Source organism: Coffea arabica, chromosome 2e, assembly GCF_036785885.1.
Source record: "Coffea arabica cultivar ET-39 chromosome 2e, Coffea Arabica ET-39 HiFi, whole genome shotgun sequence".
In the NCBI taxonomy this organism is placed as follows: Eukaryota; Viridiplantae; Streptophyta; class Magnoliopsida; order Gentianales; family Rubiaceae; genus Coffea; species Coffea arabica.
Window position 1 is genome coordinate 19,861,392 of NC_092313.1, and position 16,410 is coordinate 19,877,801.

Below are 16,410 nucleotides of genomic sequence, written 5' to 3' on the forward strand. Positions count from 1 at the left end.
AAGAGCCTGGCTCCTCGACAATTCGACTTGTTTCGTTTACCAGCTTTATTGGTAGTGCTCAGAAGAAAAGGATTTTTATCTTCCACCCCAAGAAAAATTTAAAAAAAAAAAAAAAAAAAGCGTCTCTTTTCTCAATGTGTTTGATTTACGGTAGGCTTCCTACTTCATTAAATGCCAGTTTACATCTTCAAAGGGAAGTTCAGAAAAAAGAAAGGAAAAAAACACCTGGACATGCATAAAATCAGAATCTTTGCAGGTGAAATTGACTTTATGGGTTTTAATCTATATTCACCAATTGCTTAAAGAGGCTTCTTGATTTCCAGACTGCAACCTCGTATACAGTGTGTTAGTTTAGTTCTAGATTATACGATTAAACCTAATGCTTGAAGCTTCAGCTTGTTAGAAGAGGGTTTTTTTTTTTTTTTTTTTCATCTGTAAAAGAGCAAGGACCACTTTTAGGAACATCCTCAAAACGAACGAAACGAGATGTTTACACGAGCAGAAAATTCGAAACTGCGATTTTTGTAAGGTGTTTATTTAATTGACAAGCTCCACCACTATCCAATGTAAAAAGTAAAGTACAATTGGTGCTCTCATAGAGATACCTGGCATGTGTTCACTTGCACCAAAACACCGTAACGTCAGCTGGCAACCTATAGACAATGTTACTGTCGTCAAAAATTCCTATTACATGATACAAATTTGACACCGGAAAAAGTTAAATATAGAAAATAGCAAAAATTATGGGGGGCAGAAAAAGATATGCACAAAGAGAACAGACTATATCTTTTCTCAAATACAAATTAAACTCCTATGGAGTCGTAGCACACAAGGCATAAATGTCTTGATTTCATCTAGGCCCAGACAGTTCATCTGGTCGGAGGTTTGATGTGGAATCAGCAATGATCCAATCAGTATTTGGATGGTGTGTATGGTTGAAATCCTGTCGGAACATCTCCTCCTTCTGCCACTCTTCCCATCTCTCAGCCAAACCATCACCTTCAAGCATTCTGACAACTTCTGACATTTTGGGACGCTCTGTAGGGGAACTCTGTGTGCAGAGCAGAGCTACCTGAATTAGTTGTTCCACCTCGTCTTCGACATAGTTACCCTGAAGATCTGCATCCACTAGTGTTTCCAATTTTTTCTCCCTCAGAAGTCCTTTAACCTGAAAGAACATTTCAGAAAAATCAAACCCTGGATGTACAAATACACAAGTACTGTAGAGGTAACTACAAATGGTGATTTAGTTAGGACCATCACAATAGCTAAAATGATCGGGAGGAATTGATTATATGGGGCCAGAAATGTCAGAAAAGTAATGTTGATAACAATTAGCATTCAGTCATGAAACCATACTTTCAGGTAAAAGGCAAATTGCTACTTCTCAGTTCTATCACATTGCTCTTGTTATTTGTGTGTACTGTGTGTTTGTCAAAAAGAGAGAGAGAGGAGGGAAGGTACAGAGATTTTACAATTTATGATTTGATCCATTCAAGGATTAAAAAAAACACACACACATTTTCTTCTCTGGATCTTTTCTGAGGAAAACAAGATGTGCACAGTAAAAGAACTAAGCAGTCAGATGCTTGGTAACCAGCCAGAACTCAATAAGACTTGATAATCATGACAAATGAGAAATTCCAAACTCCCATGCAAATGAATCATGTAATAGGAGACCAGCCAAGCTTCTGGAAGAGTGGAAGCTTGAGTAAATTCACCATCCTCTACTATCACAGAGAATACCATTTCAGAAAAAATCTACAGCATTTTTGCGAAGTCTTGCCCTTAAAACATGTTACCATTTTGGTAAACAAGCCCAACTCGCTTACATCCTACTTCCGTTCAAATCAAAATTAGTCATAATACCCTAGAGACATGATCACAAAAAAATTTTCATTCCGAGTTACACTGCAACAAATAAGTGTCATTCTTTCAGGTCTAGGTTCAACATTCATGAAATATAAAATGATTCCTAAAATTCTCAAGATTAAGTGAGAAATACAAAGTAAACTAAAGAGTTAAAAGGAAAACATGACAGAGCAATATAAACTTACCCAATCAAGCAACATGACATCATCATCATTGGCGAGACGTGCAAGATCAAAAGCTCTCTGCCCAGTGATGAGCTCAAGAAGCATGACACCATACCCAAAAACATCAGTCTTCTCTGAAGACTTGCCAGTGGAAAGGTATTCTGGGGCAATATGACCAATTGTACCACGTACAGCAGTGGTGACATGGGTGTCCTTATAGTCCATGAGCTTAGCCAACCCAAAGTCTCCAACAACGGCTTCAAACTCCTCATCTAACAATATATTTGCAGCTTTTACATCCCGGTGAATAATCTTGGGATCACAATGATCATGCAAATAAGCAAGTCCCCTGGCAGATCCCAATGAAATACGCTTCCTTATTGGCCAATCAAGAGGGGGTTGAGTTTCAGCGCGCTCTACAAGAATTATCAATAGCTTAAGTACAACCGAGAACAATCCCTATAATAGTAGTTAAAGCTCTAAAAATAAGATGCTAAAGATGTTTGAGAGTTGGTATCAATGTAAGTGAAATTTCAACTCCTTAGGTATGCTTCCCCACAACCCCCGCAACCCACTTCTTTCCAAAAAAGGGTAAAACAATTTTAAGTGTTTAAAAGAAATCCATTTAAATCTTTATTAATAAAAGATGTATTCTGCTTTTTGACCAAAAACTATTAACTACAATGGTCTTGCCATGGCAAACATCTGCGGCTGTCTTAGAAAAATGTTGCACCCATCAGGCACTTAAATATCCCGATATGCATCCTATGGCACCTAGGCAGCAACATTCATATGTTGGGCAAAGCAAACATCAGAGGCAGCAACATGCCCATGGTGGGTCAAACACCCATGGCAATAAAGTACCTGTTAGCAGCTATCAATGCAACGACTTGCCCAAAACACCCAAAGGCAGGCACAATGTGCCCTCGCTGGGGCAGACACCGAATGCAGTGAGTCTCCATGTTGAGGCAAACATCTAACTATAATACTTGACCAATGAATGATGACTATCTTCTTAAAGTAAATCATACCAAACAGTATCATGGTATATATAAACATCTATGAACTTAATGAAGAAAGAGAACTTAAAATTTTGACCGTTATTACTGGCTAAACCCCATGAACAATTTAATGGCCTTTACCTCTTAAACATGATGCAACACTGCCATTCACCATGTAAGGATAAACAAGCAACCGTTCTGTTGGTGTCATGCAAAAGCCACGTAGACGAAGTAGATTTCGATGGACAGCCATACTGATCATCTCCACTTCTGTTTGAAACTGCAACTCTCCACCTTGAGTGCGCTCCTCTTTCAGTCTTTTAACTGCCACTAGAGATCCATCAGCTAATCGGCCTTTGTAAACCTTACCAAAACCACCTCTACCAAGAATATTTTTGTTGCTGAAACTATCACTGGCAACTTGCAATTCACGTAGAGAAAATCGTTTCAACTGCCCTAGATGAACTTCTGGGTCCTCCTCAGCTGCACAGAAGTCAATCAAATGAGAACCATTGAACAAATGGGAAACCAAATTACTGAGGATCTCTGCGGTGAGTGAGCACTAAATGGAACACTATGATGATTGGTCTAAGTCAGGCTCTAGATACACTAACCAGGAACATCAAAAAAATGATCTTGTGGTTTCCTTCTGCGCCACCAAGCAAGTAAAATTGCAGGTGCAGCAAAAAGAAGAGCAGCACCTGCAGCAACTCCTCCAGCAATGGCGCCAGTAGCACTATTGGTGCCTGGAAAGCCAATTGACAGGTATTCAATACATAAGCGACTTGAAAACCAATAAAATCACTCATCAAATATACTACTCTCTTCAGGAAAACATGCAAATGACCAAATTTATCTAAACTATAAGATCATGCAACAAAACATGTTAACACTGAGGGTGGAATGTTTGTAGCAGTTTTAATTCCTACTCTTTCAAGACAAACTAATATCAAGTGTGATTATTGGAAAAAAGTAGCAGGGAAAGTAGGAAGGAAATCATGAAGAGCAGTAGAAATCTAATGATGACAAGCAAATAAGCAAGAAAAGACCTCGAGCTGATGGAGTTGGTGAAATTGGAGGTGGTGGAGAGACAGGGAGAGGATCCAAATGATTGTTTTGAAAACTGCAAAACATGAACAGAAGTAGTCAGCAAAATACCTCAATCGGTAACCAAAGTCCAAACATATGAACTCGAGAAAGAACCTGATAGGAGTAAAAAGTGAAAAGGATCCATTGACAGGAATTTGGCCTGTCAACTGGTTATTCGACAGATCTCTGCATTTTACAGTGCAATCAATGTGAGAGGAGAAAACTAAACCCAGTATTAGTACTATTTATTACAATAAGAAGTAATAATATTAGTCAGGTAATACTACAGTATACCAACTCAAAAGAGAAGTTGAATAAAGAGTAAAAGCAAAACACAGCAAGGATTACAATTCACACTTAGCAAAAGAAAACTGAAGAAAAATAAGGCATCAATTTTCCAACTTACAGGACTTGAAGTGTCTGGACAGTGGTTAGGGTCATAGGAATGTGTCCAGTCAAGGTATTATTATTTAGACGCCTGTTCAGCGCACAAGACAAATAAAATCAGCATTAATTCAGTTACAACAATAACATAAGAAAATCATTATTGGTTCACAGTTGAACTGTCTTAGACAGTCAAAGCGTTTCGTCAGAGTATACTTGCCTAAATACACAATTTATACATCAAATAGCTAATTCACAGCTACAGGATGTGATGAAATTTTCCATATCATACAAAAATATAAAAATGGAAAACAATTCTGGTGCATTTTGCATCACACAGGTCTTGACAGTTCCAAAATAGAGAACTCTATTAGGATTTTGGTACGTGTTATTATGGCATTTTTTAGTCTATAGAGCAGACTTTGTCTACTATGTATTTTAAGTGTTTCAAATGTGGATTAAATGGAAACTACATATATCCCTTTCTCTCCCTCGCCCATTACCCGGTTGCTCAGCATAAGTAACTATTTGTACCACAATACAAACAAAAAACAAAAGAGTCCAACCTGGAACTTCTATGAACTACATGAATCCAACATCATACCACAGCACGAGACTTAAATATAGTTCGAGAAGAAATTAAAGAAAACGATAAGAGCAACTCATACAGGAAACGTAATTTCTGAAGTTTTCCCAACGTGTCTGGTATGGGACCATTCAAGCTGTTTAAGTAAAGATCCAAGCTCACTAAGTTTGTCAAGTTCCCCAGCTCATTGGGAATTCTTCCACTAATGTTGTTACTATAGAGTTCCCTGCCCAGAAAGAAACAAACAAAAAAACCCAAAAAGATATTAGCAAGCATTGATCATAAGAAACACCGACAAGAAGGATAAGTTATAGCAAGAAATAAAAAAGAACAAACCTATCACATCTAGAGCATGGCTAAAGCCTATAATCCAATGGAAACTTGCCAGGTATCCATGATTAATCATCAATAAAAATTGCAAGCCATGGCTAAGCACAAATCTTTACAGGAAGAGAAATGCAGAGATATACATAATCTGCCTCTTTGCTCTTCATGGAGCCTAACTTTTCAGTAACTCAACCATATCAAGATGTTTGACAAGTTCAAGCATATCAAAGTTTAATAGTACTATGCAGTGAACTTCCAACAGAAGGTCTTGAAAGTACTCCATGCAAAGAATTCTGATCCAAAAGAGTTGACTTACAAGTACTGCAGATTTGGGAGCAGACCGAGCTGTGGAACAAGTTGGCCAGACAAATTTGCATTTCCCAGATCACTGAGAGGAAGAAGCAATACAAATACACATTCCATCAATTCTCCAAACTCCAGAGTAAAATGTAAACCACAATTACACAGTACATTGTACAGCCCCATTTCTATACAAGGCATAAGGAGCTTACACCCTGGTAACACTGTTATCACTGTTACAGGTGACGTGAAACCAAGTGCAGGGATTGACGAGGGTTGGATCCCAACTTTGCAGAACATTATTAGGATCAGCTAAATTGGTCTTCAGCGCATTCAATGCATCACCTGTCTTGCATAAAAGATTCAGATAACAATTACCAATTTTCACACATCAACTAGCTAATGCTAACTCTTAACATATCTTCATTTCTGGATAACGCAACAATATAACTAGAGAATAGCCCAACTAGTCGATTCCAATTTTTTTTTCTTTTAAAAAAAGGACGATAAGTGCCACATATACCCAAAAAAATTAAAACTTTCATGTATCGACAACAATATATCATGCTAAATTCATCCCGTGGCACTACTTCATAATCAACAACTATCCACCAATACATATGCAAATGAATTCTGATGCTAAAGACCAATCCACGCAGTCCAAACAAGTTTCTTAACTCAATTCACAAAAAAATCCACTAAAAAAATTAATTATCCTAGCCAAAACCAAATTACAATTTAAGTCAACTAGCAGTCGCTGTCACCAGCTCCATCATTCATGGATGCTAGTAAGTAAACCCAGAAAAGATAATTAAACAACAAAAACTAATACTAAAAAAGACAGACAACAGACCTTCAGCGTTACCGGAGACGCGCAAGAATCGGAGAAAGAGCAAAAGAAAGGAGATAAAAGCCGAAGCTGAGATCGCGGAGACCACCGAGCGATCCATCAAGTTCACGGCAACACTTGCTAAAAGCGTAGATTCAAAATTCTCATCGCAAAACCACCAATATTATCAAAATGCCCCGTTAATCAAACGAAGCACCTACCAAGAAGACTTGACAACCAAAGTCAAAACCCTAGCTGCTTTTGCTTCTAATTGATTTTTATTAGCACTACTTTTTTGCTGAGCTGAGAAGAAGAAAATTCTGGTCCCTTTCTCCTCATCCAACACCAAGGAAATTAACAGAGGGAAGTAAATGTTTTTAAAAAATTGAAAAAAAAAAAAAGCAAAAAAAAAAGTCAGCAGCAACTTTGAGCAATAGGAAACCAGTAACTGAATACAAAATGAAGTTGTTAGGTTAATAATGATGTTTAAATTTAGTTTTAAACTGGGTTGAGTAGAAGCTTTGAAGGGAAAGAATGGGACCAAAAAAAAAAATGGAATTAAATATTAGAGAAAATGAAAGGGGAGGAGTGGAATGCACAGAGGGCGGAGGAGTGGAATGGAGTTGAGTTAGTCAAAAGTTCCGTTTTCAGACTTCCTTGCTGTGTAGTTTCTATTCTACATTTTCTTAAGAGTGCCCCAGTTGTATTTAATGATTTGAATATATGTGTGCTTAAATTATTACTACTTCACTCAACATCATTCTGTTATCTCTCTTCGTATCCAATTTTTTGTATTTTCTTTCTGAATATGCGTTCTTTTCTTTGGTTTTGAGCGGAGGCATAGTAGAATCGACCCGATTCCGAATAATGCATTATTCAATTTCGACTTGAGCTAAAAAACTTGGATTAAACCTTGAACTTTAGTTCAAGCTCGCCGAGCACCTGAAAGTCGAGTTCAATATCGAAGTGCATCTTATTTTGCATTACTCGAACTCAAATTCTTGCTCATCGAAATCAGTCAAATTTGTTTCGAGCCTAATCGAGTTTAAGAAATATAAATATATTTTTTCATATAATTTTACACAGGGAACAAAGTAGAAATTTCATATTAATAAATAAAAAATTATATATGTGTGTGTGTGAAACTCGATCGAACCCGAATAAACTGGATGAGCTCTCATACTTCATATATTAATTTCGAACTCAACTCGTTAAGTAGTTGAAGTTGCTAGAACTCGAACTTGAACTTAATAAGCTCGCGAATCATTCGATTAAGTTTAACTCATTTCCATCCCTAGTTTTGGTAGCAGAGAATAATTAAATTTCTAAAGATTTTTATCACCTCTAATTGCATGGATTTTCGCCAAAAATATTTTACTTTTTTTAATCTAAATATTTATATCGACTAGCTTTCATTACTTTTTACGGTAACCTATATATATAAGGCAAGGCCAAACTAGGTCAAAAGAAGTAAATAACTCATTTCTAAACTAAAGGAATGCATTACTACATTATCTTGAATTTAATGAAGAGTGCACTGTTACACACCCTTTATAATACCAAATAAAATCCCTTTCTTTAAGGGTATGTAATTGAAGACAATCCCTCTTTAAGGGTATGTAATCGGCAAGTTTTCATTTGTAGCTAAAGTGTAAGTACTCGTAAACTAAATAGTTACATAGATGCAATTATCAAGAGATGAACAAAACAATTTGGACGTGTTTGTCATCATGATTTACAAAAGAGTTTACGAATTAAGAGAGAGGAGAAAAAATACTAATAATTAAACCCCCTATTCCACTCCCGATTCTTAAATCCCACCTCTCCTTTATCTCAGAAATCTCGCCCTTTCCTCTTAGAAAAAAAAAAAAAAAGAGTATACAAATTAAAACCCTTAATTTAAATAAAAGTTCACCTACATTAAAGGATGTTAAAAACTATATGATACGTTGATAGATATAATAAATAAATAAGAGAAATCTTAAATATTCGAATTAGAATATGGGCCATCTTTTAGTATGCGTACATGTATAGTATTAGATGTATATCGTTTAGAGCAAGGTATTTCTTTAAATAATTATACGAAATGAGAGCAAAATAGAGCTATAAAGAGGCTAATACTTAAGGTTTTTTGTTTTTTTGGGGTCAAAGTAATACTGTAGGTTTTTGTTTGAGGCAAGAAAGTACGACAAAGATGGACAAAATTGAGAGGAAGAGGAGCAAGGACGGGGACAGGTAAGAGCGGCCGAAATACGGAAGGAAGAGTAGTTACGTAAAAGTGGGGGTCAAAGTTGCACGCACGAGAGGAGGAGTGGACCCCCCCACCCCGCCGTCTATGAGGAAGGAAGGAACAGAAGAATGATAAAAAAAAAGACAATTGATGCAGACATGAAGCGGGGTTAGTTTTACTTTTTCTTTGTTTTCCTTTTATTCTGCTTTTGGCTTTGTTATTTGAAGGGATGTGTTGAGTTTTCTCTTTGACTGCATCTGGCCATTTTTGCAAATGTCGTTTTGGAGGCTTTGGGGTTGTTGGATTGTCTGTTTACAACTTTGCTTTGGATTATTAACATACCTGTATTCCATTAGCAAAATCAGCAACCTCCTTGGATCCTCAAATTTGAGTTTTTTTTTTTAATTTCTTTTTTATATGCAAATCAAGCTTCGTCTTATGGCTAGTTTGGGAGACGAGATTTGAGCAAAAAAAAAAGAAAAAGAAGGGAATAGAAAGTTAGGTGTTTCTGACGTTTGAAAGTTTTAGTGAAATAAAAAATAAAAGAATTGGACTTATTTGAGAGGAGTTACAAATTTTTTTTCAAAAAAAAATTTAAATTGTCCATTCTGTTCTTAAAAAGCTATTAAATGAAAATTTTATTGACTAATGTGTACAAAATCATCTCATTTCTTCCATAAACTCCCAAACAGTATTAAAATATCTTCTTTTTTTTTTCTCTCATAACTTAACATTTCTCTTCTTTTCTTTTCTATCCTCGACTCCCAAACTAGCTATTAGTGCTCTGAGCGTCGGACAAGCAGAATTATGCCAGACGAGTTCTACCACATGGTAGTTGTTTGCTGCAAGAGGTCGAATTCGACAAGTGTATCGAAAATTCATTTGTCCCTTCTAAACTTGTGAGAAGGTAAATCATTCAACAAATTTTCTCAGTCAATGAAATCGATATAGAACGAATAATTATAATTTTATTTTGGTAAGTAATATTTTTTAATGTATTCGTGTACAACCAAAAAGTTAAAGTCGTAAAATGAGGATAAAGAAGTGATCGTTGCATTTAAGTTAACAAAAAAAAATTTAAATAAAAAAGAAGAAGTGATCGTTGACTGTGACTAGTCAACCATGGAAATGACTAGTTTTTTTTTTTTTTTTTTGAAGAAAAGCCAAATGACTAGTTCAGTAGCAGGTCTGACATTAGAAAAAGGTACTAGGATTTAGCCATAACCAGATTAAAGGTTCACATTTACGTGCAACTCTAAGCAATTATAGGCGTTCTATTGGCGACATCACTACAATGTTGACTTTGGTTCCTAAAAGGAAAAAATACAAAGAAAACCTTGACCAGCAGTAGCGGGTGAAACAGCTAAAATTTCCACACATTCAAGTATTTGCCGTGACGTATGCCCAATTGTTTGAGATAATCTAGTACCAGTATTTAAAGCCGAAAACAAAATTTAATCAAAACTAATAACGCGAAGTATCCTAAAACACCAGCTTGGATTGCTATTTTCTGAAATTTTTATAAAAAAATATATTTAAACGATTTGATGTATGTAAGGTAAAACGGTGATTGAAAAATATGTTTATGAAAAAATAAAAAAAAATTTAGAGAAAAATAGCTTTCCAGGAGCAATCTAAACACTATAATACACGTGTGTTTCATTCTAGATTTTGAATTGGGGCAGGGGCAGGGGCAGATGACATACATTTACTTAAAACCAAAAAAAATGTAAATATAAAAATTTATGGCTATTATTAAATATTTCTACAAAGGATGTGGACTTATTTGGCAAAATTTATTTGACTATGGCAACCGATGGCGTGGCTTAATACTAATCTATTTAGAGGTAAACATGATCAAAAGAATGTTCAATGAGAAGTTGGAGTGATAATTGAACAAAATCATTAGTGTAATCAATTTATTATTGAATGAATTGATTGCTACGTGTTGATGTCGACCTGTCCACCAATTGCAATAAGAAGAATACTTTGTGCTAACACCTTCCTGCACGTGTAGGACTTGTCGAGCCAATCAGCCCACCAGTCGTCGGACTTTAGCACGTGACAACTATACAACGGCCCTGGAGTGCACGGACTTGGACTTGGGAAGTGGGTCTAAAACGGATAGTCCAGTTGGCGTTGCTATTATTATTGTCATTTACGCCCTACAATTCCATTGCCATGGCGATGCGCCTGCAGCCCATCATCGCAATCAGGGCAGGGCTGTTGCCCACAGTTGTGAAAGTGCGTGAATATCCGAATTCATGCCTGTGCATCTGGGCTCCGTGCTATCCAATTGCGGAAAGACTAGAAATAAGTACTAGTAACTTCTAAAATACTAGTACTAGTGATTTGCCAAGGTAGCCAAAAATAGACACAGAAAAGGCTGGACTTTGGGAAAGGACCGACAAGGCTCTGGGGAAAGAAGAAACCAAATCCTGTCGGGTTTTGAAGACCTGAATAAGCTACGTGAAGTCTCTCCTATCCATCATCGATTTTCTTTTTTCGAGTCAAGCGCCTTGATGGGATTTTTTTTTTACCAGCAATGCATGATTGATATATGCCAATGTTTCCTGGGAATTTTTTAGCTTAGAAGTTCTTGTTTCTCTACGGTTGCAGTCACTGAGTTAGCTTAGAAGTTCCTGGTGCATGGTTGATTGATGTTCATTGTCCCACAAAATTCCTTCGTAATAATCAGCTGATTTGCTAGAACTTTGACACCTTATTATTTGAATGCCTTCCTTAAGCACGTGTTGATTGCTTCTTTTACATCCTTCCACAATCATATATGGCGGTTAATGAACGTCAAATCTTGAATCTTATTGGTCTCAGACTGGTTTTCGTATAAATTATTTCAATCACCTTGACATGCTTTTACCCCTCTTCTTTCACGGGTCAAAACACGAGTCACTGAAAAGCGTCCCTTGCATATGTGAAATCTGCTCGGAATTATCTGTGCCACATTCTAAGACACCTACTACTCCGTATTGTGTCCCAACTGCGATAACCAGCTTCCGCCGATGCTCAGGAGGAGTACTAAGCAAATATAGTTGGGCTGATATGAGCCCCCAATTCCTCCGTGTCCCTCACGGTCAATTCCCAAACAACCTCTCTCTTGCTCCATCTTCTGATGCTCCTTCACCGGAAAAGGAAATGATTTCTGGAAAGTCTTGTCCCATTGCAGTAGAAATTGGAGGCATTTTGTATGTTCTTGCTGGCCCCCCTACTCGGTATGATCCTCAGTACCAGGCAGTGGTCTCCTCTACTGGCCCCTCCTATCCTCGAGAGACACAGCAAATTCTTCAGCGAGTTGGCGTATGCTGTTATTGGGACAAAGGTTTATGTATCATCGGCAAAGGCCTCTGCTGTTTATGACTGTGCAACTGCATGCAACCGAGGAATCAACATGGGAGCCCTACAACTTATTTGATGGTTTCAATCCTCATGTCTTAGCACTCCGTGGATAATATCGTGTGTGGCCCCCCCCATTTCCGTTCGAAAAAGGCGCGTTCTGTATAATAATGATGCAATGATATGTTATGCTCCCTTCGTGCAGAATGCCATTATTGCCTTCTAGTTCGGAGATGGGGTTGTAAGAGAACAGTGCTTGGATAACATCCAATAAATATGTATGCTAAAAATTGGTTCATTTGGGAAGGGAAGGGGTTGCAGAAGACAATATTGTTTGTTTTTTCTCTTAAGCTGTCCAAATTAAGTAAACCCGTGGGAGAAGGTCAAGTTTGCAGATTCTTGGGTTGCGAAGTTTTCAGAACACATGACGTAGAGTTTCTAGAATCTTACTTTCCCATCTTTTCCTTCGTACAGTAAGGTGCAAACGATATGGGTTTTTCCAGTGCATTCGTCTTATATAGTTCAAGTAACATTTTCTGTTGATGTCTAGTGTGCTTGTCCAGTTGTGTGAATGTCATCTGAGATGAAGCTGGTGCTGAAATTTCCATCAAATTATATGACAACATGGGGCCATTTTTGCACTGACGTGCATGGTACTCGTCCTTGTACGGTGTTTTTTCCTGTTACGGTGCATCACTAAATCATAAGCCAGAAAACAACATTTGCGACTTCTTTGTCCAGAAACCACATTGGTGGAAGTTATTTGTTTAGTCATTGATTTATTGGGACTGGGTAGGAGATGAATAGAGGATCCCTCCTCAATTACGATTCGTCTCCAAAAAAAAAAAAAAAAAAGAATTTTTGTTTGCAAATTATCCATCACATATAATTTTTTTTTTGTCTCATTATTCATTTTTGACAGTTGAAATTTCGTTGGTAGAGATAATTAGATTTTTTTTTTACTTTTTTTTGGCACAATCTAACAAATAGTACAAATGACAAGGACTTCTTTGTCATGAGAGCATCTTGTGTTGGTATCAATAGCAATAATTTTTGACAATTTTAAAATTATGTTGGACTGTGACTAACAAAGAATTTTAGATTAAAATAGAAGTTAGAGATTATGTAGAGGGACAAATTTAGAGTGGAGTGTTGTATTGCTTTCGTTGTCATCATAATTCATATTCGATTAAGATTATAGCTTTTTTTTCATAACTCCTACAATTATTGAGTATTATTAGAATGCAATAAATTTAATTACAAGAGAGGAGGGTATTATAGGCATAAGAGGAAACTAAGATAGGAACTCTGCTTAGACTCTAATTTACTTAGACTAAACCTACTTTTATAAGGAATATGGATAAACTTCAGAATTTTTATGATTGAGATAGAAGATCTCTGATTGATACGATTATGGGTTTCAAGTTCCAAATTGATTACGATTTAATTCATTTATGGCCAAACAAACTTTGAAAGAATTGATCTCCAATATTAATAATCATTGTGCAGAAAAAAAAAATCTCCAATTAATAGTGTTGAAAAGACTAGCAGCTAAAATTACCATCACGCAATTCAAAGTTTCGTGCACACCATCAATGTTTGCTCAACCTTATTAGTTAATCAGTCATTAGTGTAATGCTCTCCTAACTTTTGGAATAAAGACTGATAATTAATCGAGTATAACTCTCTGAAATCAGATTTTGGATGGCAGCTTCTCATTGCATTTGAAAATGGGACCAACCTATTGTGCCCACAAAAAAGCTAAAAATTAATGTATGATCCAAAAATTATTGGTCACGAGCAAGCAGCAACAGCTGGTGGGGGGTGTGGAGTGGGACTGGCAGAAACTTTATCTTCCATTCCAAGTTAAAATCATACTAGTCCACGAAAGGCAGCAAACCATTCCCCATTTTACTTGGGGTTCTGCAAAAATTGCTTCAAAGCAATGAAATTTAGGGCTTCCATCCAAAGCCAACTCTAGCTGAACGGGAAGATCAGCCTGCATGGAGCTGTCAGGTTTGTTGAGAACGTGCATTCAGCTGTACGTAGGGCTCGATGCTGTTAGCTTTTGGGGTTGGATGTTCCAGGGGTCCTTCATCGTTAGTTCAGTGCTACAGTTGAGGGCAATGCATCTGGAGTTTTAAGGATGAAATGAATATGCTGAAAGAAATATGAGATGGACTGGCCAACCACCGCTACGTACGCCCAAATACATGCATCCATAGGTTGCAAATTTCCTGGATGACTGACAAGTGCGGGTAACATAAGCGAGAAACTCAGAGAAATAGCATCTAATCCACTGACTCGTTTGGTCTACATGCCTTTATCTAATGGCAGGAAATCATCACTATTCCTAGCTACCTTTCTTTGATTTGATGCAACATTCTAAAAGACATTGAATATCATGAACTTCTAGAAAGCTTTTTCTTTTTTCTTTTTAATTGTAGCCGGGGACCTTTTTTGATTCCTAGCATTCAGATATATGGTATTATCCTTTCAAGAAGATAATTACGGAATGGTCCCCGTCGTTGTAGGATCTGCTTAATTGTATATATGCTTTTGGATTTTTACTTGTCCAGGGACCTCACGGTCGAGCAAGAGAACAACTACAACTTGCAATTAGACCATTGAGCAAATTCAAGAACTGACGAGGAATAGGGGTTAAAAACCAGAAAACTCGACAGCATGGCTTTTTTTTTTTTTTTTGGGTGAGTAGCATGATTGATACAGATATGTCTGCATATACTGGAATTTTCCAGTTAATTACCATTGTTTGTGTGCGACAAGAATGTCTCGCATATAGCAAAGTCAAATTTAGATTTATCTATGTGCCGCATACTACGGTTGCTGGCCTCACTCAACTTTAGCAAAATCATTTTCTCTGCTAGAATCTGCCTGCTTTAATTTTTATAGCAATAAAGGAACATAATTAACGCATCATTGCTTGAGAATCATAGGACAATTTCAGCCCTTGTTTGAAAGCTGTTTCTCAAGCATTGTTGCCATTTTCTGGCTAGCAACTTCCCTTGCTAGATTCTTTCATAACTGGCCGTTTGATGCCTTGGCTTCCCCGTACTTAGAAACGATTGAGTTGCATGCAGTACAAGAGTAGTAATTATCTGTTCCATTCTCTATAATGAATCATTTGATGTACAACAATCCCTATCTACCCCACATCCTAAAATTCCATAGATTTTCAAATTGACGTTATACCAAGAGAAGATTTTTCCACATTGTTACTGCTTTTTGACAAAAAATGACTATCAAAAATTCACCAAATCATGCGTTAAAAAGTTTAAATCAGTGGCTGGTGCCTGGCAAGCCTAGAAGCCCAACATGACCACCAGCCAAGCCAATCATGCCCAACAGTCCATGACGATGACTCCTGGAATCTCTTTTAATCAGTTCCCACAAAACGGCATGTCGCATTGTTTAGACTACATGCATATATAATGCATTATCCAGTCCTCATCATGCTATTAAGAAATCCTAAGGCAAATAATTGCTGTATGATGAACTCCTTCGGACATCAATCACAACAAAAAAACAAAGTAGTATGTATGATCTCATTCGATCCTATGGGACCCCATATGCAAAATCTGATCTGTACATATATATATATATGTGTGTGTCTAGCTACTGTAACCTGTAGGAGATGCAATATATATAGTACTCCATAGGCCTGGTGGGAAGTGCTTACTGGCTCTTCATCTGCTCTAATCAGATTGTCAACAAGTGGTGATTTTTTGGTTGAGCTGTTCGATACGTGTTCGGTTTAGAATAGGAATGCCATCCAAAGGTCTACCAAATTTTTGATGAACATTCGCGGCATCCATCCCATCCCATCCCATCCATGTTAACTATGGTCCGCCAAATTATAGTCTGGCTTCTCTTGAAACCACCAGCTTTTGTGTTGGTGACCACTACCAAAGTATTAAAATTTGGTGGGTGAGATTCTTGCTTCCCACCGATTGTCACATTAAAAAATAGCTTTATTTAAAAAATTCAGACGAGTGCATAGTATATATGTTTGATTCGGTGGTGGTTCAGCTCCCTCCGAATTATCCCTTGTCCGCCTCTTTCTCTTAGTATAGGATAAATTAGGTTATACAACAGTTATCGTCTTTAGGGAAAAAAAAAAGTCTGGCTTCTCTTGAGAAAAAAGAAAGAATTATAGCACCACAATCAGACGTGGCATGCATGATATACATAAAATATATATATATATATATATATATATATATATATATATATATATATATATATATATATATATA

The 16,410-nt window shown here is 36.9% G+C and overlaps 1 protein-coding gene across 1 annotated transcript; it reads right to left on the bottom strand.

The window, feature by feature from the left end:
• Positions 1-506: 506 nt before the first annotated feature.
• Positions 507-6,934, bottom strand: LOC113731704 (BRASSINOSTEROID INSENSITIVE 1-associated receptor kinase 1). The gene is made up of 11 exons (XM_027257102.2): positions 6,577-6,934; positions 5,936-6,068; positions 5,740-5,811; positions 5,179-5,322; positions 4,533-4,604; positions 4,241-4,312; positions 4,087-4,160; positions 3,652-3,783; positions 3,179-3,520; positions 2,058-2,452; positions 507-1,168 (listed from the first exon to the last, which is right to left on the bottom strand). Exons 1-11 carry the CDS (start codon positions 6,671-6,673, stop codon positions 851-853), a joined length of 1,851 nt encoding a protein of 616 aa, XP_027112903.1. The 5' UTR covers positions 6,674-6,934; the 3' UTR covers positions 507-850.
• Positions 6,935-16,410: the final 9,476 nt, after the last annotated feature.

What these genes read in the sequence shown, in the direction of transcription:
- LOC113731704 (XM_027257102.2), bottom strand. Translation starts at nt 6,673, where the DNA reads ATGGATCGCTCGGTGGTCTCCGCGATCTCAGCTTCGGCTTTTATCTCC. An exon ending in CTTCAGAAATTACGTTTCCT is followed by an intron (nt 4,605 to 5,178) that starts GTATGAGTTGCT and finishes TGCGCTGAACAG; the next exon opens with GCGTCTAAATAATAATACCT. An exon ending in TGTTGCATCATGTTTAAGAG is followed by an intron (nt 2,453 to 3,178) that starts GTAAAGGCCATT and finishes TAATTCTTGTAG; the next exon opens with AGCGCGCTGAAACTCAACCC.